Source organism: Perna viridis, chromosome 4, assembly GCF_037379345.1.
Source record: "Perna viridis isolate PV_CMFRI_1.1 ecotype Kerala chromosome 4, ASM3737934v1, whole genome shotgun sequence".
In the NCBI taxonomy this organism is placed as follows: domain Eukaryota; kingdom Metazoa; phylum Mollusca; class Bivalvia; order Mytilida; family Mytilidae; genus Perna; species Perna viridis.
In genome coordinates this window covers 4756833-4784796 of record NC_142448.1, presented here as the reverse complement: position 1 = coordinate 4784796, position 27964 = coordinate 4756833, and the positions used below count along the sequence as shown (strand labels likewise).

The 27964-nt window shown below is 33.5% G+C and overlaps 2 protein-coding genes across 3 annotated transcripts; both read right to left on the bottom strand.

Moving 5' to 3' along the window:
• Nucleotides 1–414: 414 nt before the first annotated feature.
• Nucleotides 415–27964, bottom strand: LOC148618519 (uncharacterized). The gene is made up of 16 exons (XM_088576853.1): nt 27617–27964; nt 26696–26938; nt 25693–25926; nt 24789–24863; nt 23706–23784; nt 22432–23250; nt 19862–20304; nt 18594–19283; nt 15946–16419; nt 14678–15367; nt 12087–12505; nt 4428–4893; nt 3925–4158; nt 3508–3591; nt 2469–2547; nt 415–2266 (listed from the first exon to the last, which is right to left on the bottom strand). The coding sequence occupies exons 1-16, from the start codon at nt 27684–27686 to the stop codon at nt 1537–1539; spliced, it is 5829 nt and encodes a 1942-aa protein (XP_088432979.1). The 5' UTR covers nt 27687–27964; the 3' UTR covers nt 415–1536.
• Nucleotides 5231–11654, bottom strand: LOC148618520 (uncharacterized). Of its 2 annotated transcripts, XM_088577541.1 has the most exons (5): nt 11247–11392; nt 10800–11048; nt 10389–10469; nt 9379–9463; nt 5231–7742 (listed from the first exon to the last, which is right to left on the bottom strand). In XM_088577541.1, exons 1-5 carry the CDS (start codon nt 11299–11301, stop codon nt 6842–6844), a joined length of 1371 nt encoding a protein of 456 aa, XP_088433667.1. In that variant the 5' UTR covers nt 11302–11392; the 3' UTR covers nt 5231–6841. The 2 variants fall into 2 exon arrangements, with proteins under 2 accessions (XP_088433667.1, XP_088433669.1); XM_088577543.1 differs by lacking the exon at nt 10389–10469 and having other exon boundaries at nt 11247–11654.

Sequence of the window (27964 nt, the reverse complement as noted above, 5' to 3'; positions counted from 1 at the left end):
CTCAGCTTCGCAAGAAAATGACGTTCATTCAAAGCTTTTATTCTACGCATAGAACTTCAATTTTGCTGTTGTGTGCGAGTGTGTTGGTTTTTATTGTGTAAAAAAACATTTTTAATGTGGTTACAAATATATCTAGGCGGCTGGTATAGATTTCGACACAGGAAGCTTTTTTTGGCTAAAACAGTTATATTTAAAAACAGCAAAATGTTACGCTTAATTTTTTTTATGTAAATACGGTAATGTGTTTGAAAGCTATATCAGCTGTGTGTCATTTTAGGTTTAATTATAAATATTCACTTCGAGGTGAAAATTCTAAAATTATTAGCAGCGAATATCTTTAATGTAAAACAAAAGTACTTTTGACCTTTTCAAACATATAATTACGATTTACCTATTGATAAACACTAAAAAAAATTCGTTGTCAAAAATCGCTTTACTTTTTAAAGTTGTTCTGTAGAAACAATATCAAAATTTCCAGTCAGCGGAAACTGCTGTCTATTAAAGGCATTCAATGTACATTTAATCCTATAAAATTGTTTCGCTCGGTCGTCATGTTTTGGACATAGTAGTTAAAATATGAACATCACTTAGGACAAGTTTCAAAATTTATTAAACAGCTATTTTGCACCTTTGTTGGCTTACAGATGAAAGTCAAACTTTGAAGAGCGAACATAATCTGTCTACCGAGTGTTACCGAGTTTCAATCAGGACTTTGACAAAACAACCCAAAAAGTGAGACCGTGTCGGACCAAAAGGGAAACGTTGGACATGACGCATGTGAAGGCAAATGTGGAATTTTCATGGTAGAAATTGTTGTATATTGAATTTAACCTAAAATTTTACACCATGCGCAAGTCTAATAGGCTCTTTGTTGCAATTTTTAACCGTTCACAAAAGAACTTTATGAAGCAGTACAACGAGTTAAAAATAAAAGAAATAGTAACATATAGGGAGAAAAATATAAAAAAAATAAGAGTATCATCGAGTTAATTCCATAGCTTAAAAGCGAAAAAAATAAACAAAACTACTCTTGACAAGAGTCGTAACAATACCGAAATATTATTTTCTTCTATCGTTTTTTTCAAGGCCAAGTTCCAAGTAAAGTTTAAGATGTGATGTAGTTTGTCTTAGACAAGTGGTATATAAGTCGCTTCTATGTCAGAGTCTTGCTAAGTACAATTGTCCCAAACATAGTCGGCATACTTTAGAATTGGACTAATAAAAGATAAATAAAAAGTCAATGATGATGAGTATTAGTGTAATTACATGCTTCAGATGATCCTCCTTAAACTTTCCGAGGAAAAGATAACGGATATGCATAATGGTCTTTCAAATACCCCGGCGTATTACTTTAATTAAAAACAGTAGATACCTTCAGACTGAGAATGGAAGGTTTGCGCCGTTATGGATATTTTTTTATTTACTCGAAACGAAATATAGTTCGGAAACGCTTATTTCATTCAAATATTTCTAAATACTCTATAAAATGAAACGGGATATCTATAAGCAATCTTTTTTTGATATATCTATAATTGTTTAGTACCGGTATGTGTCATCAAAGACATCCGACTTTAACCCCTGGTATGAAGGAGACATAACAGGGACATATACATTGTCTTCTGTGTTGGACTGGGTAGAAGAACCATATGTCATTGGCATATATCGTTGATCTTTACTTGTATGATCATACAAATATTTACCACCGTTACTACTGGTAACATTGGCGTATGGATTTTCCTTTCGGACTTTCTCTGAAATATCGGTTATGTAGTCTAATGTCTTGGATACTTTCGTTTCGATTCCCAAATCTTCATTCTCGTAAACTTTTTCTTCCTTACCACCAAGACAGCTTTGACATTTTGAAGACACGCATACAACTTTATTCGGCGTTGTATATCCATTATCAGTAGTAGTTCGGGTGTTTGTTTTGGGTTTATCATACGTTGTTTCAAAATAGTGAGCAAAGTTATAACGACCTGTTCCATTTTTCAACACTACAGAATTCTGTTCTCTTGCAACGTCATACTGTGATGGTAAATTATCTGATGTTGGCATACTAGCTTCATCGACGTAGCTGTATTCTGTATCATATAATGTCTTAAGTTTTGTCTCTTGTGAAGAAATTTCATTTGACTTTTGATATATGTTATTTGTATATCCCATAGTTTGCTGTCTATTTTGAAAGGCAATTTGTTCATCACTCTGTGGTCTAGTATTTATTGTTTCATGATCAGTGTATAGGGTATCAACCTTCCCCTTTGACCGCCTGTTAATAAATGTAAAATGTTATTGCATTGGTTACTCTAAAAACTTGAAATACATAAAAATGGACACTATTAACTAATCTCTAAATCAAGAAAAAGTTTTATTTTGTGTTAATAAGATGTGAATTTGTGAGGTTAGTAAGTTAAATTCTAATTATTTACAATTAGACAACACAGTCGTAATAGTAATTCATTAACTCATACCGACGGTATACTGCTATAATTATGACTGCTGTAACAATGAGTCCAACAATACAACCTCCTATTAAGGCTACAATCATCACTGAAAAAGAAAGAAAATACCAAAATATAATGTTTCCTTTATGTGTGTCTAAAATGCCAGAATAATTAACAGCATATCAAAGTAATACTACTTTTAAAGAGTAATCAAGGGAACCAAGGTTATAGTGGTAATTAAAAGAATGTAATCCAGGGACAAAGACCAGACATGGAAGAGTAATCAAGAGAACCAAGGATATAGAGGTAATTAAAAGAATGTAATCCAGGGACAAAACCAGACATGGAAAACAGACATATACAACAAAGAACATATAGTAACTAAAATCATACATACAAATGAGCAACTCGGACTCCACTAAAAACTGGGAGCATGGACCAGGTGGACATTGTAGAAGACAAAATAAAGGACAAACGGATAGAGACAGCACCTAGTCCCCCTAAAATGATTTGGGACAACAGTAAACGCCATATCATGACCATTACACAATTAAATCTTTTCTGGTGCTTGCAATAAACATATAATACCAATAAGTATGGTTTACAATGTTATAGGAGGCTTTACAAACAAGCGTGTAAATAAGTATTTGTGTGCAGTCTTGTTGGCCAATAGCTTCGTCACACTATGATACAATATAAACATACAGAATATTCCATGAAACATAAACATACAGAATATTCCATGAAACATAAACATACAGAAACTTCCATGCAATATAGTCACACAGAATCTTCAATGCAATATAGTCACACAGAATCTTCCATGCAATATAAACACACAGAATCTTCTATGCAATACAGTCACACAGAATCTTCCATGCAATATAAACACACAGAATCTTCCCTGCAATATAGTCACATAGAATCTTCAATGCAATATAGTCACACAGAATCTTCAATGCAATATAATCACACAGAATTTTCAATGCAATATAAACACACAGAATCTTCCATGCAATATAGTCACACAGAATCTTCCATGCAATATAGTCACACAGAATCTTACCATTTTTGCTTCCAATGTTGTTTTGCATAGAACCTCGTGTTTGTATTGTTGTTTCCGTGGTTGTATTATTACCGTTTCCAAACGCTAAAACATAAAGAGAAGAGTTACAATAAAAGCCAAAAATGCAGATGAAAGACAGTGTCAGCCTTATTACTGACACTGTAGAATACTATTACAAAATTTCTTCAATAAAAATAACTATCTAGTCCTTTTAAGTATCATGTATGCCGCGTTTTTTTTCAGCATATTACACATATATGTAAGTTACCTCTACCTTAATTCATAAAGTTGTGTGTACTTCCGTGCCATGTTTGGCATATGGAACTTACTTTGTACAAACTCAACGTTTGAACCAACTTATGATTTAGATTTATTAGAATAAGCACGTGACAATACACTAATTAGAATGTCTCATACCACATTGTGAAATATTACAATATTCCCATCTTCGTGTAGGGTCAACAGTATAACACCATGGCCTGCCGTCTCCATCTGGACTTCTACAAAAATTCTCATGACCTTCACCTACAGGCCAGTGTTGTGGAATATGCGGTGTCTGAGCATCCCATCTTTGACATGTTCTCCCTGATACTGTTGTACTAGTAGTGCCATTGTAGAAGGTTGTTTCTTGTAATCCGTAGAAGCAATTGTCTACCGAAAAATGCAAGCAGTCTATTCAAAATGGTTGATAAAAACAAGTCTATTCAAAATGGTTGATAAAAACAGAGACCTATAATTAATTACTGGTCCATGATAAAAAAAAGATAAATTGAATTATTTAGTAATTTTCATTCAATCAACGGAATTTATTCAACACCGTTTAAAACAGAACAAATCAACACCGACTCTGGATTAAAAATAATGATTCACTCACTCTAAGAATAATATTTATATTTTAACAAAATAAGTGTAATATTTACCAATGTCTTGTTCGAGTGTAGTAACCTCAATTGGAGTGGAGGATACTCCTAATGTAACGATTGGTGTGTTGCAGTTGTACCGTACTGTCAGTACCTCATTGGCCATCGCACATGAGTCCGTATATACCTCATCGGTGGCCTTGAGAGTACAGCTAGTCTGTCCTTGACACAGAGTCTGAACAATTGAGGTAACCTCATTCTTGCTACAGTAAATAGGTCTGCCTTCGTACTTAGCATATTGAACATTTATTACACGGCCATTCATACACCTTAAAACTTTTGTTTGTTCTTCCCTTACTATTATGTTTGCACCTAATGTACCAAGAAAAAAAAAGACAAATTTCTGTAATGGTTGTTTAAACATACTACCACAAAACAGAAATTGTTTGTATAAAGCAAGTGTAATGCTAATATATATATATATATATATAACATTCTTTATGAATTCGAAAAAGAAAACTTGTTTTTACGTATGATCATCTTTACCAAGGCATTTTTTGTAAAGTTCAAGAGTTTTTGGTTACTTTCGAATATGAAAATAGATACTGATAAATAACGCTTTGAACAGTTGCAATTGGCAATAAAACTTGAAAACTTACCATGTAAAAGCTTTGGTATTATACAAATAAGACAAAGTATCCTGAAGTCCATACTCACTTCTATCGGATAAAGAGATCACTAATCGGTACTTAATTGGATTCGGAAAGATATAACGTCACATGACTCAGTACCATGTATGACAGTGTATCATGTGTCATGTAAGTAGTCAAGTCCTTAATATAAAACAGAATTTGCCAGACACGTAAAAATACATTAAGTTTTATTTAATAAAAACGTATGTCTGCTACCTCTTCTCAGATGTACATCTAGTAGTTAAACGCAAATACACGTTTAAGGAAGAAATCAAAAGTGAAGCTGTAGTGCACACATATTGCAAAAAAAAAAAAAAAAAAAAAAAAAATTACAGGTCATTTAACATATCTACCAAGTTCCATTAGATTCTGTTCCGAAGTTTCAAATAAGTCATACTGATAAACTGTTTTAGTAGTTTATGAATTATCGGCAAAAAAAAAAAAACAAACAAACAAACAAACAAAACAAAACACCCTCCCCCAACCAATTTAAATAAAAATGTCTGAGAAAATTTTAACTGTTTGTGATGTCATCTATTTCAAAGACTTTGGGGTTATCATGGTATTAAAAATATTCTCAGACTCGAGTATTTTCTAACTTATATGTACAGCGCGTCTGAAATAGAAGATATAATAATCCAATACATCGCGTCAACGCCAAAACGGTAAGCAGAGATGATCATCGATAATGTAAACAATGAAATACAATAACATAAAACTGAAGATACGGTAAACAAAACATAAAGAAACAACTGCAATATGAACTTCCACAATAAATAGGGGTGACATTAGGTACACCGGAAGGGTAAACTTATTCTGCCCTGCCAGCGACAATAAAAAGGGATCACACAAGGTACTCCGGAAGCGTAAACTTGTTCTGCTCCGACACTCGTCACACTGCAAGTAAGTAAAACCTGGTGGTATATCTTAGGATATTTTGAGATTGATCATTCCGCTCATACAATACATATGGTGCATGTCTTTACTTATCTACAAAGTTTCATGAAATATTCTGTTTGAAGTTTCAGAGAGCTGCTCAGAAGGTACACAGCGCAAGACTTAAAAAAAAGGATAGAATTTTCATGAATTAAGCATAACAACATATAGTGACCCTACTACCTTCCAAATTTAATGAAATTCCGCCGAGCAGTTTCTTTGAGTAGATTCAAACTTTCTGACGGACAATACTGAACAAATTAAAAAAAAAAATAACACTTTTTTTTTTTTATCTTTTTAGATATCAAAATGGATTTTGCGAGTCAAATAATAACATTCTTTAATGTTTTGTTGTATTTTCTAATATTGCTTTAACTCAATATTTTTCCGGAATGTTCTAACACTTAAGTGTCCCCGAAATACGTTTTGTCTTGACTATTGGTACAGTGCATGCTTCTTTACACATTAAAAAGAATACTTGACTTTCATATAATTAGGAATAACAGAATGCTACTACACATGATTCTCAACATTATATTCAGGAACATTTGTCTGTTCTATAAAAATATTACCAAATGACGATGAGATTTAAAAAGAGTAATATTACAAAATGTTATGAGTGAGTGCGAGTAGTATCTTTTCGGTGTTTTACTAGTGTTTTTCCATAAATATATATATATATATATAAAAGTGCATTGCACCGAAGAAAAGCTAGATGATTTAGCGCATGTGATTAAAGCGATATGGTTACATTAAAATCGTGTTTAAAAGAACCTTAATAACATATTATATATAAGATATCATAATTTACATTGTACGACAGTAAGTATAAGTACTTCCGTTGGTTTAATACTGATAAGTTTCCTTTGACTGAGTGTCGACTAATGAAGGTGACATAATTGGGACGTACATATCCTCCTCTGTGTGGGCTGAATAGACCGATTTCATACCAAATAACATCGGCATATATCTCTGGTTTCGGACGTTTTCCTCCTTATTGTCTACATTTCTTGACTTGTTCCTGCATTCAATGTTGACATATTGTTTATAGTTTTGTATTTCCATGTTTGAAGTAAGCGGCTTTAAGTCCGAAGAATTATTTTCGTCAGTCACGGCACTTTTTCCAAAATCTTGGTTTACGTAGATATTTTCGTTTGTCGCACGAAGTTCCTGTTTTACAGGAACAACATAAGTACTTATTCCATCCATATGTGGGTTTATTTTAGCATGCGGTCCATGTACATGTGAATAACCAACAGCAGAGCGACATGGGGTGTCGTAATCAAGTCTTTCTTCATAAATACTCAAACCAGCATTCGATTTGTCAAATTCAGTATTTGGAATGTCATAACTAACACACTGAACAGAATGTGTATTTTTATTTGAAGACACATGACCTGTTTCATTAGAATCTGTTAATGGGTCTCCTTTATTGTTGGCAGACTGGTAATCATTTACTGGGTAACTGTTTTCTCTAACTAGATCATACGAAGGAGGAGGGATAGACATATTCGATACACTATACATATTATCAACAGCAACTTTGGAGATTGTATTATCGTGAACAAACCGACATGCTGTACTGTTTACACCGTAACTGCCGTTCTCGTATCCACACATAGGAGTAGGGTGGTGAACAGGTCTTCCAGTAGAACCAGGTGATATATCTAATCCCCGAACAGAATTGGTTGGAATGATCTCGAAATGTTCGCTCTCGGTTGATTCTCCCTTTTTTCTGTGTTTTGATCTTTTACACACACAAAAAAAATAACCTTTATAATAATAGTATATCATGAATAGCTCCCGAGAGAGTATCAAAAAGATTATTTGTTGTACAAATAAATTTCTCAGGAACTATTCACTGCATTACAGGAATTTTATAGTAAAGGTTTATAATTATAAACAAAATTTTACAAAATGCTACTTTTATATGTTGTATATACACAAAAGAAATGTAACAACAGGCTCCCAGGAGCCTGAATCGCTCACCTGGTAATTCTTCACCATTCAAGGGCAATAATCCCTGGAGACTTTTTTAGGCCTTAAAATAAGGATCATTTCAGCAAATTGAAAGAATTTGGCTAAACCTAACGATTTTGGAGGTAAAATATGCGAAAAATTACTGTTTGACCCCTATGTTCTATTTTTATTAACGGCAGCATTGGTTTTTTGGCGGATAGATAATCCCCACTTCAGTTCTATGCAGGATACCCCAAGAAACATCCACCCTAAGTTTGGTTTCAATTGGTCAAGTAATGTCAGAGGAGAAGATTTTTTTAAAGAAATAACATTAAAAATGGCAAAAGACGTTGAAAAGGGCAATAACGAAAATTTGACTACAGATATCATCATGCTGAACACTATTACCCAAATCAGAATTTAGTTAAACCTAATGGCTTTGGAGATATATGTGAAAAACTATTGTATGACCCCTATGTTATATTTTTAGTAACGGCGGCCATGTTTTTCGACGGATCAAAAGTCTCCACATCAGTGCTATGCAGAATACCCTAAAAAAACATACATACCATGTTTGGTTCCAATTGGCCAAGTAGTGTCAGAGGAGAAGATTTTTGAAAGAAATAAGATTAAAAATAGCAAAAAAGACAAAAAAACGTTGAAAAATGGCAATAATTCCAAAATGGCTTAATTGGTTAAAAGGAAAATTTGACCACAGATAGAGCTCACCATGCTGAACATTTTTACGCGTCAGAATTTAGCTAAACTTAACAGTTTTGGAGATATATATATATGAAAAACTACTGTCTGACCCCTATGTTCTATTTTTAGTAACGGCGGCCATGTTTTTTTTTGACGGATCAAAAATCTCCACATCAGTTCCAATTGGTCAAGTAGTTTCAGCGGAGAAGATTTTTGAAAAATTGTTAACGACGACGACGAAAGACGACGCCAAGTGATGACAGTCAGTAGCTCACATGGCCTTCGGCCAGGTGAACTAAAAAGGGTGTAAATGGTCTTGCCAGGCGTGTCGACTACAATTATTATTTGACAGATCGTGACAGGATTTGTTGGTTTACTAAGGCAGTCAGTTGGCATATATACCTGTCTTATCATTTGTATGGCTTGTACAACTTTTTAAACTATGTCATATATTCCTCTGGAGGGAGATAACTGTAATGAATATATCAATGCAGCATTCTCTCTCCTAGTACAGCTGTCGGCTAGGATCTATGCACAGGCAAACTTAACTTGAACAGGGAAGGGTGTAATCATGGTATGGATACCATAAAGTTGATAAAATTATAAAATTTTCCACGAAAGCAGGTGAAATTCAATAGTTCAGCAAATTTCTATTAGAATTATTGATATGAGTCGTTTGTTACTTTGTAACTAACATGAAGCTGTAACTACTCTAAACATACCTGAATATAATGAATGCAACTGTTAGTATGACCAAGATAACGATTCCAAACAAACATCCAATCACAATTCCGATGGTATCGTTACCTGTAACAATATCAAATTAAAAAAAATATGGGCCAATTTCTAGATTTCCAGATATTTGATAACTAAAAGATACTCAACTTTTTTTAACAACAGAATAAATATTTATTCAACAATTGCTTGTTACAATATTACCAAGAATGCAAGCTCTTCAAGGTGTTTCCACTGACTAAACAGGAAAAGTAGCCAGTTGTAGTGTTAAATAATATAACATATTACATACATTCCAAATACTTTTTCAAACTCTGTAAAAAGCCTTAATTTATCAAACGTTTTCTTCCCTTTTTCAAATTCTTTTTTTTTTTAAATATTAAGTATATTCACATTTTTTTTGCTTTTGTTTGGACACATAATACGATTTATACCCAACTTTTTAATTTTCTTTGAAGTTTATCTAAAAGTCCTGCGATATAAAAGATATGCATGCAAAGTTTTGAAATTAAAAAACATCACTGAATCAGCTGAAGGAATATTCTTACTCGAATGACTATCCTTCTGTACAGGTAAAATTACGTTGTCGATTGTCTTATTGCCAATAACTGGATGAAAACACATGCACCAGAAAAAAATCAGCATAAAGCATTAAAAAACTTCAGAGAAATTTTATAGCAAAATGCTTATTCAAATTTCCGAAGTTGAATTCATTGATGGCACGCAGAGATGAAAGTTTACAACATACATATTCAACTAATTTGACTATAACCACAGAATAGATTCAGCACACAGAAAAAATGTAAGAAATCTACTTTAAGTTTTAAAGGTTTTTAAGTTTGAATTAACAACCGAACTCAATATAAAAAAATCAGTACCAAGCAATCGATGTAATGTAAAGAACGTTAAGAACATTCATTCATATGAAAGATAAGCAGATAAATCTACATAGGCTGTATGCAACATTAAAACATGATCAGACATGACTCTTACAAACCTCCTTTATCTGAGGTTAGCCTGTCAGTAGAGGAAGTCGTGTTGAAGTTCGAAGATGTTGGCACAGTTGATGCATAAATCTCTAATGATATAAAAAAAACCTAACATTTAAACTGAAGTCTTCTGATTATAATACACCAAATTCATAATGTAAAAAATGGCAACTATTGTCCTAGCGCTCCCTCTTCTGAAGAACCCCGCTGGAACCCCTCCTTTTTAAATTGTCTGGATCCGCCCCAGTTATATCTTAAATAATGTCAAGGCATCCGGTTTCTATATTCTTATTTGGTATGGTTTTAAACGATGAGAGAAATCTACTTTCAAGAAAAACTTTAACAGTGCTCTCTATAAACACACTTTTATGTCCCATTTATGGCACATTCTCTGACTTCCTAATGAAGTCATATCATACCTTCACACGTGAACCGTATCGTGAGTAACTCCTTGAAAAATAGACAGGAATCCTTGAAAACTTTATCTGTAGCTTTTACTTTACAAAACGGCATCTCTTGACACATAGCTTTAACTTTTGATGTAACATCTGTTGGTGAACATAATAAACTATTGCCTTTGTAGCTAGCACTGCTGATATCTAGTACGTGATTAGGACTACACTGTAGATTCCTGGATTCGCCCTCCGGTATTGTTACTGTCTCGGTTGCTTAATAGAATTGAAAAAAAAAACTATAATTTTTGTATAGAGTCATTCCATTGGCCTGTTTAGCCAACTACAAATTATTAAAAAAAAAACATTATGTATTTGGTATGAGAGTGTGTTAACAAAGAATTTGTTAATTGGGTACAATTTATGATTGCACTAAACACAATTTTTAATATAGAATATAGAAAACTAACTTACCAGATAAGGAATTTAACCTTAGTACAACGAAAACTATCAGTTGAAGCGCCATCATTTTTCTAGCAAAATCACATCAAAACAATATATAACCTATATATAAACATGTGTACATGGGATCATGTGATAATTAATATATGATCTAACACTTTTACTATGTCATGCACTGAGGTCCTTCGTTACTTCACAGTATGTTAACAGTATTTATAGGCAGTATTTTTATCATGTTTTCCATTGACAAAAATTCAATGTTAATAAATTCTATCTTGGCTTTAACATCGTTTTATCCATATTTGGTTTCTTAATGATTCGATTTTGAGTAGTTACAAATAAAGCAATATTAAACCAAATTATGATGAGACTAGAAAAATAAAAATACTTAGCGTTAGTAGTAATAAAGTGTCTCGTTTACCTCTGTGAAACGTTGGTTCAAGATATACTTTTATAAAATATTTGTTACAATGATTGAAGATTGTTTATAAGAATATATAGATTTAAATAGTTGCAATGAATAACCAGTCACATGATAGTCGTCATAGGTTTTGAAAACGTGAATTCCATAAAAAGGGATTGCCAGGCCATTATTGGCTCCTTTTTGCCAAATTTTCTACGGCAATATTGTCTATAAAGCACTTCCTCTCAAACATTATGCGATGATGGATTTATCAACCGTCTTTTATAGATTTTTTTGTAACTTCTGTAAAGAGTATATGATTTTCAAATCATTGTCTGTTCTTTCAACATTGCCATCGAAAATAGAGATATTGAACCCCTAATTGCATCCGTACGTCCTACGTAAAAAATAAATATTTTTTTTGGATATTTTTCTACGTCAATTCTTGCCTTTGTAGCGCTTGATGTTGCTACTTCAAATCCACTGGAAATGTAGTCATCAATTCTTTCTAATTCATGTACTTTTGATGGTTGTGTCACTCTGTTCTGCCTAGCTTTCATTATAACTGCGAGAGAGTATCCTTTAATATGTTCTGGGCTAGCGTTCAGTATAACTGCGAGAGAGCATTCTTTAATATGTTCTTGGCTAGCTTTCATTATAACTGCGAGAGAGTACCCTTTAATATGTTCTGGGCTAGCGTTCAGTACAACTGCGAGAGAGCATTCTTTAATATGTTCTGGGCTAGCGTTCAGTATAACTGCGAGAGAGCATTCTTTAATATGTTCTGGGCTAGCGTTCAGTATAACTGCGAGAGAGCATTCTTTAATATGTTCTGGGCTAGCGTTCAGTATAACTGCGAGAGAGTATTCTTTAAGTAAATTTATCTTATTGTCTTAATAGTGTATGTTGAGGTATTCCATGGAGATAGTTGAGTGTACTATTGAGTGAATTGTATTTTGCGTTTGTTTGTTGTTTAAGTTTATTTCTGATCTTACATTAAGGCATTATAAAACTAGTTTACCCTACTGTAGATTTAAAGCGCCTGTCTACATTCAGGTGTTGGTCACTATTGTGCTTCTATGTCGTTCTATTACTTTTTAGTTAGATTTGAAGGGTTGTCATCGTTCTGTTACCTTGAATTGTTTTACAAGTGGGGGCCTTTCATAGCTTGCTTAAAGGTGTGTTAACACTTGTTGGTCTGGTGATATGTGAAGATATTTACTATTTTTGGATTGAGATTAAACGCTGGTTTAATTGTTGCCTTTTGTCCCAATGTAACTGCAACTAAATGCGCTACGGACTTGACACTAGAACATCTTCGGGCACAACTAAATGCGCTACGGACTTGACACTAGAACATCTTCGGGCACAACTGAATGCGCTACGGACTTGACACTAGAACATCTTCGGGCACAACTGAATGCGTCAAATCACGTAGAATCAGACCGTACCTAACAAATCTGATGTTTGATTTTCTTATTACCGAAAAAAATCAAGATAGTGTGGAAAATCTGCAAGTTGGAAAGGCTTCAAGAAGAGATTATATTTTTTTTTATAAACTTTTAACCGGAAATTGAATACTTAATTTTATGAAAAAAAGAAATGATTTCATATTTCTCATGATAGTTAATTATCCGGCTTTTTTTACGACTGTGCATCTCAAGTACCATCATATGGCATTTGTATATCACAGCTCGTGTGTGCAACGACTTGCCTGGTTTAAATAACAAGAGGAATCTCTATACAATTGTATGCAAATGAAAAAAAAAACAACATTGATATAAAGTTTACCAAAATTTTATCATCGATAAAATGATATCATTAATAAATATAATAACGTTATCTGCACCATCTTATATCTTATGAAATCTCCACCCAATCTTTTAAGCTTATATTTTTGAAAAAAAAAAAAAAAACAAATATAGTTTTGTAGTTACTGTGATTAAAGCTTTCTCTACCAGAGGCGTGATCTCAAAATAAAATAAGAAAAAAAAAAGACCTCGAAGTGATTTTCTTTTGGCACCCACTTTTTGTTAATTTAGAATAAATTGTTTTTATCATTGTTATTTCATTTCATTATTACAAGCTAAAATCAGTTCTGTTATACTCCTTTACAAATCAGAAGACTAGAAAATAAACTCATTATCTAAGCTGTTAGTGCTTCTAGTATACAATTTATTTTTTGGATATAGATCATCCTATGCATTAGGTTTTAATGCTACTGGTGAGAGATTACTCCGTGAAAAACGTGTACAGCATTATACTAGAATTTGAAATATAAATACGAATGGTATTTTTGTTAAGACCCCTGATGGTATTCACCAGCCCAGTAGTCAGACATGTCTGACCCGATTTATATCGTATATTTTTCAACTGAATTTGTATCATTATCAAACTCAAAAGCGTTAAATTCCTTGTATTGTACATGGTAGAACGGTACTTCCGGTATTTCGATAGTTTGGTTTCAAGTATTTCTCTTATTTGATTTATTTTTGGATTTTATTTGACTTATAATTAATTTCGTTAAAATGCTGACGAGGAATTCGATGTTGTATATCTCTAATTAAACGAAAAGGCTATGTTAAATATATCAATAAACACAGTGTAGGACTAAAGAATGCAACAAAATAGATACAAATTACAGACAATATGTGTTACCAATGCTATTAAGGTTGATTCTCACACCCTTTTACACACATTACAAGTCACTATAAATACATTCGGTGATATTTCAACTTTCTGCAATAATTAGGGTTTAATTTATTGTCTTTTGTCAATTCAAATTTTTAACTTAGTGTATTTAGTTATTTATATCTTTCATTTAGAGACTTTAGGAACGACGTTTTGTCAAACTAAACAATTTTATTGTATCTCTTTATCTACTTTAGGAGGAAAAAGTTAACTACATTTCAACGTACATGCGTTTAAATCTCATTGAACAGTCTACGTACACCGACAATTTCCATAAACTACGATTTGTTAAACCTGTCAACTAGATTGGACACAGAATTAGATTGTTTTAATTTGTCCAACATCAAACTTTTCTCGGAATATGTAGGCTCCTCAATCCGACTGTTTTTAGTCTGAAATTTGTCTGAGTTTTGTTTTGTACTGGACACAACCAAAGGAGACTTAATTTCATCGCGTGAATCTATAATTTCCCGTGAACTGTTTTTATCAACTTCTTTTTGCGTTGTAGGTACACTTTTATAATTCAACTCCTTTCCTTCAGCTCTGTTAACAGAATGTTCGGAATTCATCGGGACTTTATCCGCTGTAGCATAGTTTGGTGTAAGTTCACAAGATATTTTATCTCCACTTTGCTGCAGAGGCTTGGGAGACGGTCTTGGGGCTAAGGTTGGTTTCTTCAGTATTGGTTTTATTGCTGCACTTGGTTTAGAAGAGCACATTTTAGGAGCTTCGGGATGTTCATAATCGTGAGAATCACAGTCATTTTGATGTCTATCTGTACACGGATCATTTCGATTAGGAACATCGTAAAGATTGGTGTAATCTGTTTTCTGGGGATCCTCTAACCCGGATGCATGAGGCATTTCATAGACACGTGATTTGATAATAGGAGTATTGGCGTAATCTACAGGATCTATGCGCTCCCCATCCACCGCGGAATATCCAGGGTTACTAGCTAATACATGAGATCCGGAGTCACCTTTCGTTCGCCATCGAACCATTTTTCTGACACGACCCATTAATGTGTTATGTTCTGGTGCTGCATATACATATGTTTTGTGGCATTTTTCAAATTCAATGTTAATAAATTCTATCTTGGCTTTAACATCGTTTTATCCATATTTGGTTTCTTAATGATTCGATTTTGAGTAGTTACAAATAAAGCAATATTAAACCAAATTATGATGAGACTAGAAAAATAAAAATACTTAGCGTTAGTAGTAATAAAGTGTCTCGTTTACCTCTGTGAAACGTTGGTTCAAGATATACTTTTATAAAATATTTGTTACAATGATTGAAGATTGTTTATAAGAATATATAGATTTAAATAGTTGCAATGAATAACCAGTCACATGATAGTCGTCATAGGTTTTGAAAACGTGAATTCCATAAAAAGGGATTGCCAGGCCATTATTGGCTCCTTTTTGCCAAATTTTCTACGGCAATATTGTCTATAAAGCACTTCCTCTCAAACATTATGCGATGATGGATTTATCAACCGTCTTTTATAGATTTTTTTGTAACTTCTGTAAAGAGTATATGATTTTCAAATCATTGTCTGTTCTTTCAACATTGCCATCGAAAATAGAGATATTGAACCCCTAATTGCATCCGTACGTCCTACGTAAAAAATAAATATTTTTTTTGGATATTTTTCTACGTCAATTCTTGCCTTTGTAGCGCTTGATGTTGCTACTTCAAATCCACTGGAAATGTAGTCATCAATTCTTTCTAATTCATGTACTTTTGATGGTTGTGTCACTCTGTTCTGCCTAGCTTTCATTATAACTGCGAGAGAGTATCCTTTAATATGTTCTGGGCTAGCGTTCAGTATAACTGCGAGAGAGCATTCTTTAATATGTTCTTGGCTAGCTTTCATTATAACTGCGAGAGAGTACCCTTTAATATGTTCTGGGCTAGCGTTCAGTACAACTGCGAGAGAGCATTCTTTAATATGTTCTGGGCTAGCGTTCAGTATAACTGCGAGAGAGCATTCTTTAATATGTTCTGGGCTAGCGTTCAGTATAACTGCGAGAGAGCATTCTTTAATATGTTCTGGGCTAGCGTTCAGTATAACTGCGAGAGAGTATTCTTTAAGTAAATTTATCTTATTGTCTTAATAGTGTATGTTGAGGTATTCCATGGAGATAGTTGAGTGTACTATTGAGTGAATTGTATTTTGCGTTTGTTTGTTGTTTAAGTTTATTTCTGATCTTACATTAAGGCATTATAAAACTAGTTTACCCTACTGTAGATTTAAAGCGCCTGTCTACATTCAGGTGTTGGTCACTATTGTGCTTCTATGTCGTTCTATTACTTTTTAGTTAGATTTGAAGGGTTGTCATCGTTCTGTTACCTTGAATTGTTTTACAAGTGGGGGCCTTTCATAGCTTGCTTAAAGGTGTGTTAACACTTGTTGGTCTGGTGATATGTGAAGATATTTACTATTTTTGGATTGAGATTAAACGCTGGTTTAATTGTTGCCTTTTGTCCCAATGTAACTGCAACTAAATGCGCTACGGACTTGACACTAGAACATCTTCGGGCACAACTAAATGCGCTACGGACTTGACACTAGAACATCTTCGGGCACAACTGAATGCGCTACGGACTTGACACTAGAACATCTTCGGGCACAACTGAATGCGTCAAATCACGTAGAATCAGACCGTACCTAACAAATCTGATGTTTGATTTTCTTATTACCGAAAAAAATCAAGATAGTGTGGAAAATCTGCAAGTTGGAAAGGCTTCAAGAAGAGATTATATTTTTTTTTATAAACTTTTAACCGGAAATTGAATACTTAATTTTATGAAAAAAAGAAATGATTTCATATTTCTCATGATAGTTAATTATCCGGCTTTTTTTACGACTGTGCATCTCAAGTACCATCATATGGCATTTGTATATCACAGCTCGTGTGTGCAACGACTTGCCTGGTTTAAATAACAAGAGGAATCTCTATACAATTGTATGCAAATGAAAAAAAAAAACAACATTGATATAAAGTTTACCAAAATTTTATCATCGATAAAATGATATCATTAATAAATATAATAACGTTATCTGCACCATCTTATATCTTATGAAATCTCCACCCAATCTTTTAAGCTTATATTTTTGAAAAAAAAAAAAAAAAACAAATATAGTTTTGTAGTTACTGTGATTAAAGCTTTCTCTACCAGAGGCGTGATCTCAAAATAAAATAAGAAAAAAAAAAGACCTCGAAGTGATTTTCTTTTGGCACCCACTTTTTGTTAATTTAGAATAAATTGTTTTTATCATTGTTATTTCATTTCATTATTACAAGCTAAAATCAGTTCTGTTATACTCCTTTACAAATCAGAAGACTAGAAAATAAACTCATTATCTAAGCTGTTAGTGCTTCTAGTATACAATTTATTTTTTGGATATAGATCATCCTATGCATTAGGTTTTAATGCTACTGGTGAGAGATTACTCCGTGAAAAACGTGTACAGCATTATACTAGAATTTGAAATATAAATACGAATGGTATTTTTGTTAAGACCCCTGATGGTATTCACCAGCCCAGTAGTCAGACATGTCTGACCCGATTTATATCGTATATTTTTCAACTGAATTTGTATCATTATCAAACTCAAAAGCGTTAAATTCCTTGTATTGTACATGGTAGAACGGTACTTCCGGTATTTCGATAGTTTGGTTTCAAGTATTTCTCTTATTTGATTTATTTTTGGATTTTATTTGACTTATAATTAATTTCGTTAAAATGCTGACGAGGAATTCGATGTTGTATATCTCTAATTAAACGAAAAGGCTATGTTAAATATATCAATAAACACAGTGTAGGACTAAAGAATGCAACAAAATAGATACAAATTACAGACAATATGTGTTACCAATGCTATTAAGGTTGATTCTCACACCCTTTTACACACATTACAAGTCACTATAAATACATTCGGTGATATTTCAACTTTCTGCAATAATTAGGGTTTAATTTATTGTCTTTTGTCAATTCAAATTTTTAACTTAGTGTATTTAGTTATTTATATCTTTCATTTAGAGACTTTAGGAACGACGTTTTGTCAAACTAAACAATTTTATTGTATCTCTTTATCTACTTTAGGAGGAAAAAGTTAACTACATTTCAACGTACATGCGTTTAAATCTCATTGAACAGTCTACGTACACCGACAATTTCCATAAACTACGATTTGTTAAACCTGTCAACTAGATTGGACACAGAATTAGATTGTTTTAATTTGTCCAACATCAAACTTTTCTCGGAATATGTAGGCTCCTCAATCCGACTGTTTTTAGTCTGAAATTTGTCTGAGTTTTGTTTTGTACTGGACACAACCAAAGGAGACTTAATTTCATCGCGTGAATCTATAATTTCCCGTGAACTGTTTTTATCAACTTCTTTTTGCGTTGTAGGTACACTTTTATAATTCAACTCCTTTCCTTCAGCTCTGTTAACAGAATGTTCGGAATTCATCGGGACTTTATCCGCTGTAGCATAGTTTGGTGTAAGTTCACAAGATATTTTATCTCCACTTTGCTGCAGAGGCTTGGGAGACGGTCTTGGGGCTAAGGTTGGTTTCTTCAGTATTGGTTTTATTGCTGCACTTGGTTTAGAAGAGCACATTTTAGGAGCTTCGGGATGTTCATAATCGTGAGAATCACAGTCATTTTGATGTCTATCTGTACACGGATCATTTCGATTAGGAACATCGTAAAGATTGGTGTAATCTGTTTTCTGGGGATCCTCTAACCCGGATGCATGAGGCATTTCATAGACACGTGATTTGATAATAGGAGTATTGGCGTAATCTACAGGATCTATGCGCTCCCCATCCACCGCGGAATATCCAGGGTTACTAGCTAATACATGAGATCCGGAGTCACCTTTCGTTCGCCATCGAACCATTTTTCTGACACGACCCATTAATGTGTTATGTTCTGGTGCTGCATATACATATGTTTTGTGGCATTTTTCAAATTCAATGTTAATAAATTCTATCTTGGCTTTAACATCGTTTTATCCATATTTGGTTTCTTAATGATTCGATTTTGAGTAGTTACAAATAAAGCAATATTAAACCAAATTATGATGAGACTAGAAAAATAAAAATACTTAGCGTTAGTAGTAATAAAGTGTCTCGTTTACCTCTGTGAAACGTTGGTTCAAGATATACTTTTATAAAATATTTGTTACAATGATTGAAGATTGTTTATAAGAATATATAGATTTAAATAGTTGCAATGAATAACCAGTCACATGATAGTCGTCATAGGTTTTGAAAACGTGAATTCCATAAAAAGGGATTGCCAGGCCATTATTGGCTCCTTTTTGCCAAATTTTCTACGGCAATATTGTCTATAAAGCACTTCCTCTCAAACATTATGCGATGATGGATTTATCAACCGTCTTTTATAGATTTTTTTGTAACTTCTGTAAAGAGTATATGATTTTCAAATCATTGTCTGTTCTTTCAACATTGCCATCGAAAATAGAGATATTGAACCCCTAATTGCATCCGTACGTCCTACGTAAAAAATAAATATTTTTTTTGGATATTTTTCTACGTCAATTCTTGCCTTTGTAGCGCTTGATGTTGCTACTTCAAATCCACTGGAAATGTAGTCATCAATTCTTTCTAATTCATGTACTTTTGATGGTTGTGTCACTCTGTTCTGCCTAGCTTTCATTATAACTGCGAGAGAGTATCCTTTAATATGTTCTGGGCTAGCGTTCAGTATAACTGCGAGAGAGCATTCTTTAATATGTTCTTGGCTAGCTTTCATTATAACTGCGAGAGAGTACCCTTTAATATGTTCTGGGCTAGCGTTCAGTACAACTGCGAGAGAGCATTCTTTAATATGTTCTGGGCTAGCGTTCAGTATAACTGCGAGAGAGCATTCTTTAATATGTTCTGGGCTAGCGTTCAGTATAACTGCGAGAGAGCATTCTTTAATATGTTCTGGGCTAGCGTTCAGTATAACTGCGAGAGAGTATTCTTTAAGTAAATTTATCTTATTGTCTTAATAGTGTATGTTGAGGTATTCCATGGAGATAGTTGAGTGTACTATTGAGTGAATTGTATTTTGCGTTTGTTTGTTGTTTAAGTTTATTTCTGATCTTACATTAAGGCATTATAAAACTAGTTTACCCTACTGTAGATTTAAAGCGCCTGTCTACATTCAGGTGTTGGTCACTATTGTGCTTCTATGTCGTTCTATTACTTTTTAGTTAGATTTGAAGGGTTGTCATCGTTCTGTTACCTTGAATTGTTTTACAAGTGGGGGCCTTTCATAGCTTGCTTAAAGGTGTGTTAACACTTGTTGGTCTGGTGATATGTGAAGATATTTACTATTTTTGGATTGAGATTAAACGCTGGTTTAATTGTTGCCTTTTGTCCCAATGTAACTGCAACTAAATGCGCTACGGACTTGACACTAGAACATCTTCGGGCACAACTAAATGCGCTACGGACTTGACACTAGAACATCTTCGGGCACAACTGAATGCGCTACGGACTTGACACTAGAACATCTTCGGGCACAACTGAATGCGTCAAATCACGTAGAATCAGACCGTACCTAACAAATCTGATGTTTGATTTTCTTATTACCGAAAAAAATCAAGATAGTGTGGAAAATCTGCAAGTTGGAAAGGCTTCAAGAAGAGATTATATTTTTTTTTATAAACTTTTAACCGGAAATTGAATACTTAATTTTATGAAAAAAAGAAATGATTTCATATTTCTCATGATAGTTAATTATCCGGCTTTTTTTACGACTGTGCATCTCAAGTACCATCATATGGCATTTGTATATCACAGCTCGTGTGTGCAACGACTTGCCTGGTTTAAATAACAAGAGGAATCTCTATACAATTGTATGCAAATGAAAAAAAAAACAACATTGATATAAAGTTTACCAAAATTTTATCATCGATAAAATGATATCATTAATAAATATAATAACGTTATCTGCACCATCTTATATCTTATGAAATCTCCACCCAATCTTTTAAGCTTATATTTTTGAAAAAAAAAACAAATATAGTTTTGTAGTTACTGTGATTAAAGCTTTCTCTACCAGAGGCGTGATCTCAAAATAAAATAAGAAAAAAAAAAGACCTCGAAGTGATTTTCTTTTGGCACCCACTTTTTGTTAATTTAGAATAAATTGTTTTTATCATTGTTATTTCATTTCATTATTACAAGCTAAAATCAGTTCTGTTATACTCCTTTACAAATCAGAAGACTAGAAAATAAACTCATTATCTAAGCTGTTAGTGCTTCTAGTATACAATTTATTTTTTGGATATAGATCATCCTATGCATTAGGTTTTAATGCTACTGGTGAGAGATTACTCCGTGAAAAACGTGTACAGCATTATACTAGAATTTGAAATATAAATACGAATGGTATTTTTGTTAAGACCCCTGATGGTATTCACCAGCCCAGTAGTCAGACATGTCTGACCCGATTTATATCGTATATTTTGCAACTGAATTTGTATCATTATCAAACTCAAAAGCGTTAAATTCCTTGTATTGTACATGGTAGAACGGTACTTCCGGTATTTCGATAGTTTGGTTTCAAGTATTTCTCTTATTTGATTTATTTTTGGATTTTATTTGACTTATAATTAATTTCGTTAAAATGCTGACGAGGAATTCGATGTTGTATATCTCTAATTAAACGAAAAGGCTATGTTAAATATATCAATAAACACAGTGTAGGACTAAAGAATGCAACAAAATAGATACAAATTACAGACAATATGTGTTACCAATGCTATTAAGGTTGATTCTCACACCCTTTTACACACATTACAAGTCACTATAAATACATTCGGTGATATTTCAACTTTCTGCAATAATTAGGGTTTAATTTATTGTCTTTTGTCAATTCAAATTTTTAACTTAGTGTATTTAGTTATTTATATCTTTCATTTAGAGACTTTAGGAACGACGTTTTGTCAAACTAAACAATTTTATTGTATCTCTTTATCTACTTTAGGAGGAAAAAGTTAACTACATTTCAACGTACATGCGTTTAAATCTCATTGAACAGTCTACGTACACCGACAATTTCCATAAACTACGATTTGTTAAACCTGTCAACTAGATTGGACACAGAATTAGATTGTTTTAATTTGTCCAACATCAAACTTTTCTCGGAATATGTAGGCTCCTCAATCCGACTGTTTTTAGTCTGAAATTTGTCTGAGTTTTGTTTTGTACTGGACACAACCAAAGGAGACTTAATTTCATCGCGTGAATCTATAATTTCCCGTGAACTGTTTTTATCAACTTCTTTTTGCGTTGTAGGTACACTTTTATAATTCAACTCCTTTCCTTCAGCTCTGTTAACAGAATGTTCGGAATTCATCGGGACTTTATCCGCTGTAGCATAGTTTGGTGTAAGTTCACAAGATATTTTATCTCCACTTTGCTGCAGAGGCTTGGGAGACGGTCTTGGGGCTAAGGTTGGTTTCTTCAGTATTGGTTTTATTGCTGCACTTGGTTTAGAAGAGCACATTTTAGGAGCTTCGGGATGTTCATAATCGTGAGAATCACAGTCATTTTGATGTCTATCTGTACACGGATCATTTCGATTAGGAACATCGTAAAGATTGGTGTAATCTGTTTTCTGGGGATCCTCTAACCCGGATGCATGAGGCATTTCATAGACACGTGATTTGATAATAGGAGTATTGGCGTAATCTACAGGATCTATGCGCTCCCCATCCACCGCGGAATATCCAGGGTTACTAGCTAATACATGAGATCCGGAGTCACCTTTCGTTCGCCATCGAACCATTTTTCTGACACGACCCATTAATGTGTTATGTTCTGGTGCTGCATATACATATGTTTTGTGGCATGTTTCCGGTTGCTCAGACTTACAATAACCACGCCTATAAATGTAACATAAAGAAGTGAAAAGGAATATAAAGACCAATAGCAAAGTGGAAAATGTAAATACTTGAGTACGTACCTGCAGTCCCAGAAACGCATCAAAAGTCTGAGAAAAAAAAAACAAAAAAAAAAAAACGTGTTCACATTTACGATAAACAACAAAGCAAAGCCCTGTGGTGAAAGTAGAGGAAATATAAAAAGACATCTCGCATCCACACTTCGTATTATGTTTGAAGTAGGGAAGTCCGTATTCTAATGGACGCCGTGATTAGGGTTATTTATTAAGTAATCTAAGACTAAAGATTAGTATTTATGCGCCTCGCAGAATTCAGTGGCATTTCTTCGATATCGAATTATCCCATATACATTACTAAATCTACAATTAAATAATTTTCATAAACCGCTAAAATAGAAGACATTTTGCTGATTAAAACATATACAAATGGATAGTCACCTTTTAAGAATTAATAATACAGCAACTAATACGATAGATGTCACCAGTATACTAAACAATATCCCCAGGATAACAGCAACTACAACGGATATAAAAAAACATTAACCAAATATAATAACCCCTCCTCTCCGAATAAAATAAAAAAAAATATGGTCTTTACATAGAAATTACAAGCAGTTTTTGGCATACCATGGACTGTGTCCTTATTGTATGAATTATAATGTACCGTGGTTCTCAACACAGATGTTATATACGATGAGGATATAACTTTTTGTAGTTTTTAACTGGTCTGGAGCTGGCATGTCACTTAACTGATAGTAGTCCTTTGTTTGTGCATTTGTAAAACGTATAATCAGTTTTTTTTATGTCTTAACAAGGGACTCAGACTTTTTTGAAAGAATAATCAAGAGACCCAAGGTTATAGCGGTAATCAAAAGAATGTGATCCAGGGACAAAGACCAGACATGGAAAACCGACATACACATAAAGTTACTAAAATCATACACACAAAGTAAAAAAAGCAATTGAGCAACTCGGACTACATAAAAATTGGAAGCATGAACAAGGTGCACTGGTAGGGTAAGCGTCCTCTGTTTTCTAGAAATACAAGCCGAGTTGCGCACAAAAAGTCAAGTCCGGGGTAGACGAAAGAGGAAAGATCAACTATGGCACGTTGAACAAATCAGTTTTCATGACGCAGATGGATGCACCGTAACGATCCACGAATTCATGATGACGACCATAAAACTTCTGTAGTGATGAGTTCAATATTGTAGCAACATAACCCTGTTCCAGAAGCCTATTTGAAATAATTATTTCCATCAAACGTCCTTTCCGACAGAGAGGTTTTGTGCCATTCTTGTTTCAGATCATCTACATTATAGGACGTCGCTGACGTCCCGTACTAATGATGTAAAATAATCTACAAGTACATGTGCATAAGGCAAGCTTATTCAGAGAAATGTTTGAATTATATAAAGTTGAAATATTGACCTGTTGGTATGTAATTTTAACTGTGTATCGATTGACCTTCAATGTAACTTATTTTGTACAGGCGTCCATTGATGTTATATGATAAAATACCTGGTGTGTCATTCTCTTGTTCGTTTTTGTCTCGTGCCACTGGAGCCGGTGTAGTCGTTGGGAGGTCTGATAACCCTGTAATATACAATATACGCAAACCTACGGTAAACCTAATGTAAAACAATGTGGCAATGCATAAACATGATCAACAATTAACCCACACCATATTCCGGAACATTTACTTCTATATTACTCAGCGGAATTTACAAAAGAAAACATAGGAAATAAGCTAGAGAAGACTAAAAGTAATCAATTACCTTTCCCTCTTTCAAAATTTCTTTCTTATAGTTGTATAAGATTTAGATGTACTTAGATATATCTACAACACCGTTTCTTCCTTGTATCATTTTTTTTTATCCCTTTTTTTTTTATCCCTTTTACGAGTTGAGATAACCCGTGTAAGACGAGGTAGTCACGCAAGCTCGTCTTAACTCGTTTGCTTAACCAATGAAACGTCTCAAGGACGTAGACCTATGGTAAGGGGCATAATTCATGAAACCAGTGATACGTTTGTACCACATTCAATTTCACCAGTCTATCAAGCTTTCGTTTAAAACAGAATGAAATCAGTCCAAGTTACGTTGATGCTTACATGGGATTGATGTAAGATGCTGAATACAAACGTTCAAATGATTTGTAAGAGTTGAGTCCCCTACCCTAAGTAGTGGTAGTGTGATATTTCATGTTTCCAGAAATGGCGGCGCTATCTAAAAAAACGAAAAAATGTATACTTTTCATGGAAGAAACAAGGTTATCTTTCATTCTTTAGATAATTTCTTTATCTTTTCACTCTTTCCGCTACTTGCCAAATAGACTTGAATTTATCAAATGCGTGAAATATAACCCGATTTTTAATTTTCACTAATGTAAGAACCTATTAATCTTGTAAAACTTAACATATTACCACATTCTTTTATTTCGCAGTACTCCCATCGGACTTGAGGGTCAGTTGTATAGCACCATGGTTTAGTGTCATTATCCGGGTTCCTGCAGAAGTTTTCGTGACCTTTTCCCGACGGCCATAATTTGGGAATGTGTGGTGTATCAGAGTCCCATCTCTGGCAGTCTATACCAGACTTAGTTACGCTTCGCGTACCATTGTAAAACGCATGACCAAGTATATTGTACAGACAGTCATCTGAAATGGGAAATCATGAATATACCCGATATTATTTACTCATCGAGTTAAAAAATATTTTATTTCGACAAAATAATTAACGAGTCCCTGGCGAGTTAATCATTTCAATTAGATGTTAGCATGCGGTATGGCATTTTCAGTTCTGACATGTGTTTAACAAGTTAACAACAAAACAAAAAAAAAATACAAAACTGAAAGCATATGATAGATAATTGATTATATACCGAGTTGTTTACATTTCACCTCTTTAGTACAGATGCAAAGGATTTGGACCATCTTTCCCGTACATTTGTACATTGAAAAGTGCTATAAGGGTTCAACTTTGAGTCAAAAGTGCATTTTTTACGGTTTTTGATGTTGATTTTCCGCCTGATTTTCCCGATTTTACATTTTTGGAACATTTAGGTTTTTTCCTCAGGTTCAAATGAAAATTTCGAACATTTTAACAACTACGACATTGACCCTACTTGTCAGAATCCTGGGAAAATGGCCCAGGTACTGTATTTTTTATCTTTGGCTTTAAAAAAAATCCCCAAACAGAAATTATGAAATAGAAAAATCGAAATATGCAGGGCAATCCCATGCTGAAAATTAGTCTATTTTCAAAAAGGATTTCAAAAGTTGAATGAATTGAAAACAAAGGAATAAGAAATGTTTTAAATCTAATAAAGCAGATATGAGAACAAAAAAAACCCAAACTTTCAATGGTGCTTTGTGATTAATCTAGTACTGTAAGTGATTGTAAAAGCTGTCAATCATATGTTCATACCTTTGCATTCAAAATTAATCTCAAGAGTTTCATCTGGTCCTATGCAAGTGTCATCAAAATAAGTATCAGATGCCCGAACAATGCATCTTTGTTTCCATTGACAACGACCTTTGATGGCAGCGGTGACATCATTTTTTTTGCAGAATACCGCATCACCAGAGTAAGATGCAAATGATATATCCAAAAATCTACCGAATGAACATGCAAGAGTTCCAGTTTGGTCTTCGTGTACACGTATTTTCTCTGAAAAATATTTACTTAAATACTGACAAAGTCAACATCTTTCTATTTAAATGAATTATGTTCTTTGATAACCATTTAACAGAAATTTTAAAATTTGTATGTCATCAGCAGAACAAAAATAGAATGGTTTTGTAACGACTTTGCTAGGAAAATGAAGGTTTAATCGAAAAAAAGTTAGTTTAAGCTACGTTATTTTCAAAAAGGGTATTTTTCATTGTTGTCGCCATTGGGAAAATAGTACACGTTCTGCCTATAATTATATATTAAAAATGACCATATAATTACAATAGAAGACAAAACAAAACGAACTCTAGACATGGAAATGAAAAATAAATAAATAACACAGGTGGAATTTCAGCGTCTATCAAAATCTTGACAAACGTGAATATGCCATTGTATAAATAACACTTGATATATGAGATGAAAATGCATGATGAGGGAGTGCAAGTGGTTCTTTTAGAGATAGTGAGATGTACATTGAAATTGTTCCCGACTCTTTTACGGAAAATATGGATTCCTCCATAAATCAGGTTAAACAAAATGAATTGTAACGTTTAAATAACAACTCAGTTAATTGTTTATGTAAGTAAAACTGATATGAGTTGTATAAAAAGACGGATTATTTCAAGTTGCAGTATTTGGTCCTAACATGTAGGAATATAACCATCAAAAACTTACCTGTAAAACCAGGTAAAAAGTATCCAGAACAAAGTAACAGAACTATTACAAAAGATACTATTGTCGCCATGGCTTAGCTGAAGTACACACAAGGTAAATAATGTACATGTAAGTGGGAAATGAATCAATATCTAACCAGACTTATTGAAACATTGTTAATACACATATAAAAGATCCACACACATATCCGGAGGGTCATCGAGTTCAAGCCAGTGAAGTGTACAATCCAAATTTGAAATACAAACATACATAAATTATGTAAAGTTGAGTACAGAATAATATATGGTGAAGTTTTATTATCCTGACACACGGTTGACTGAATCCGCCTCTGAATGAAGACCTAATGCA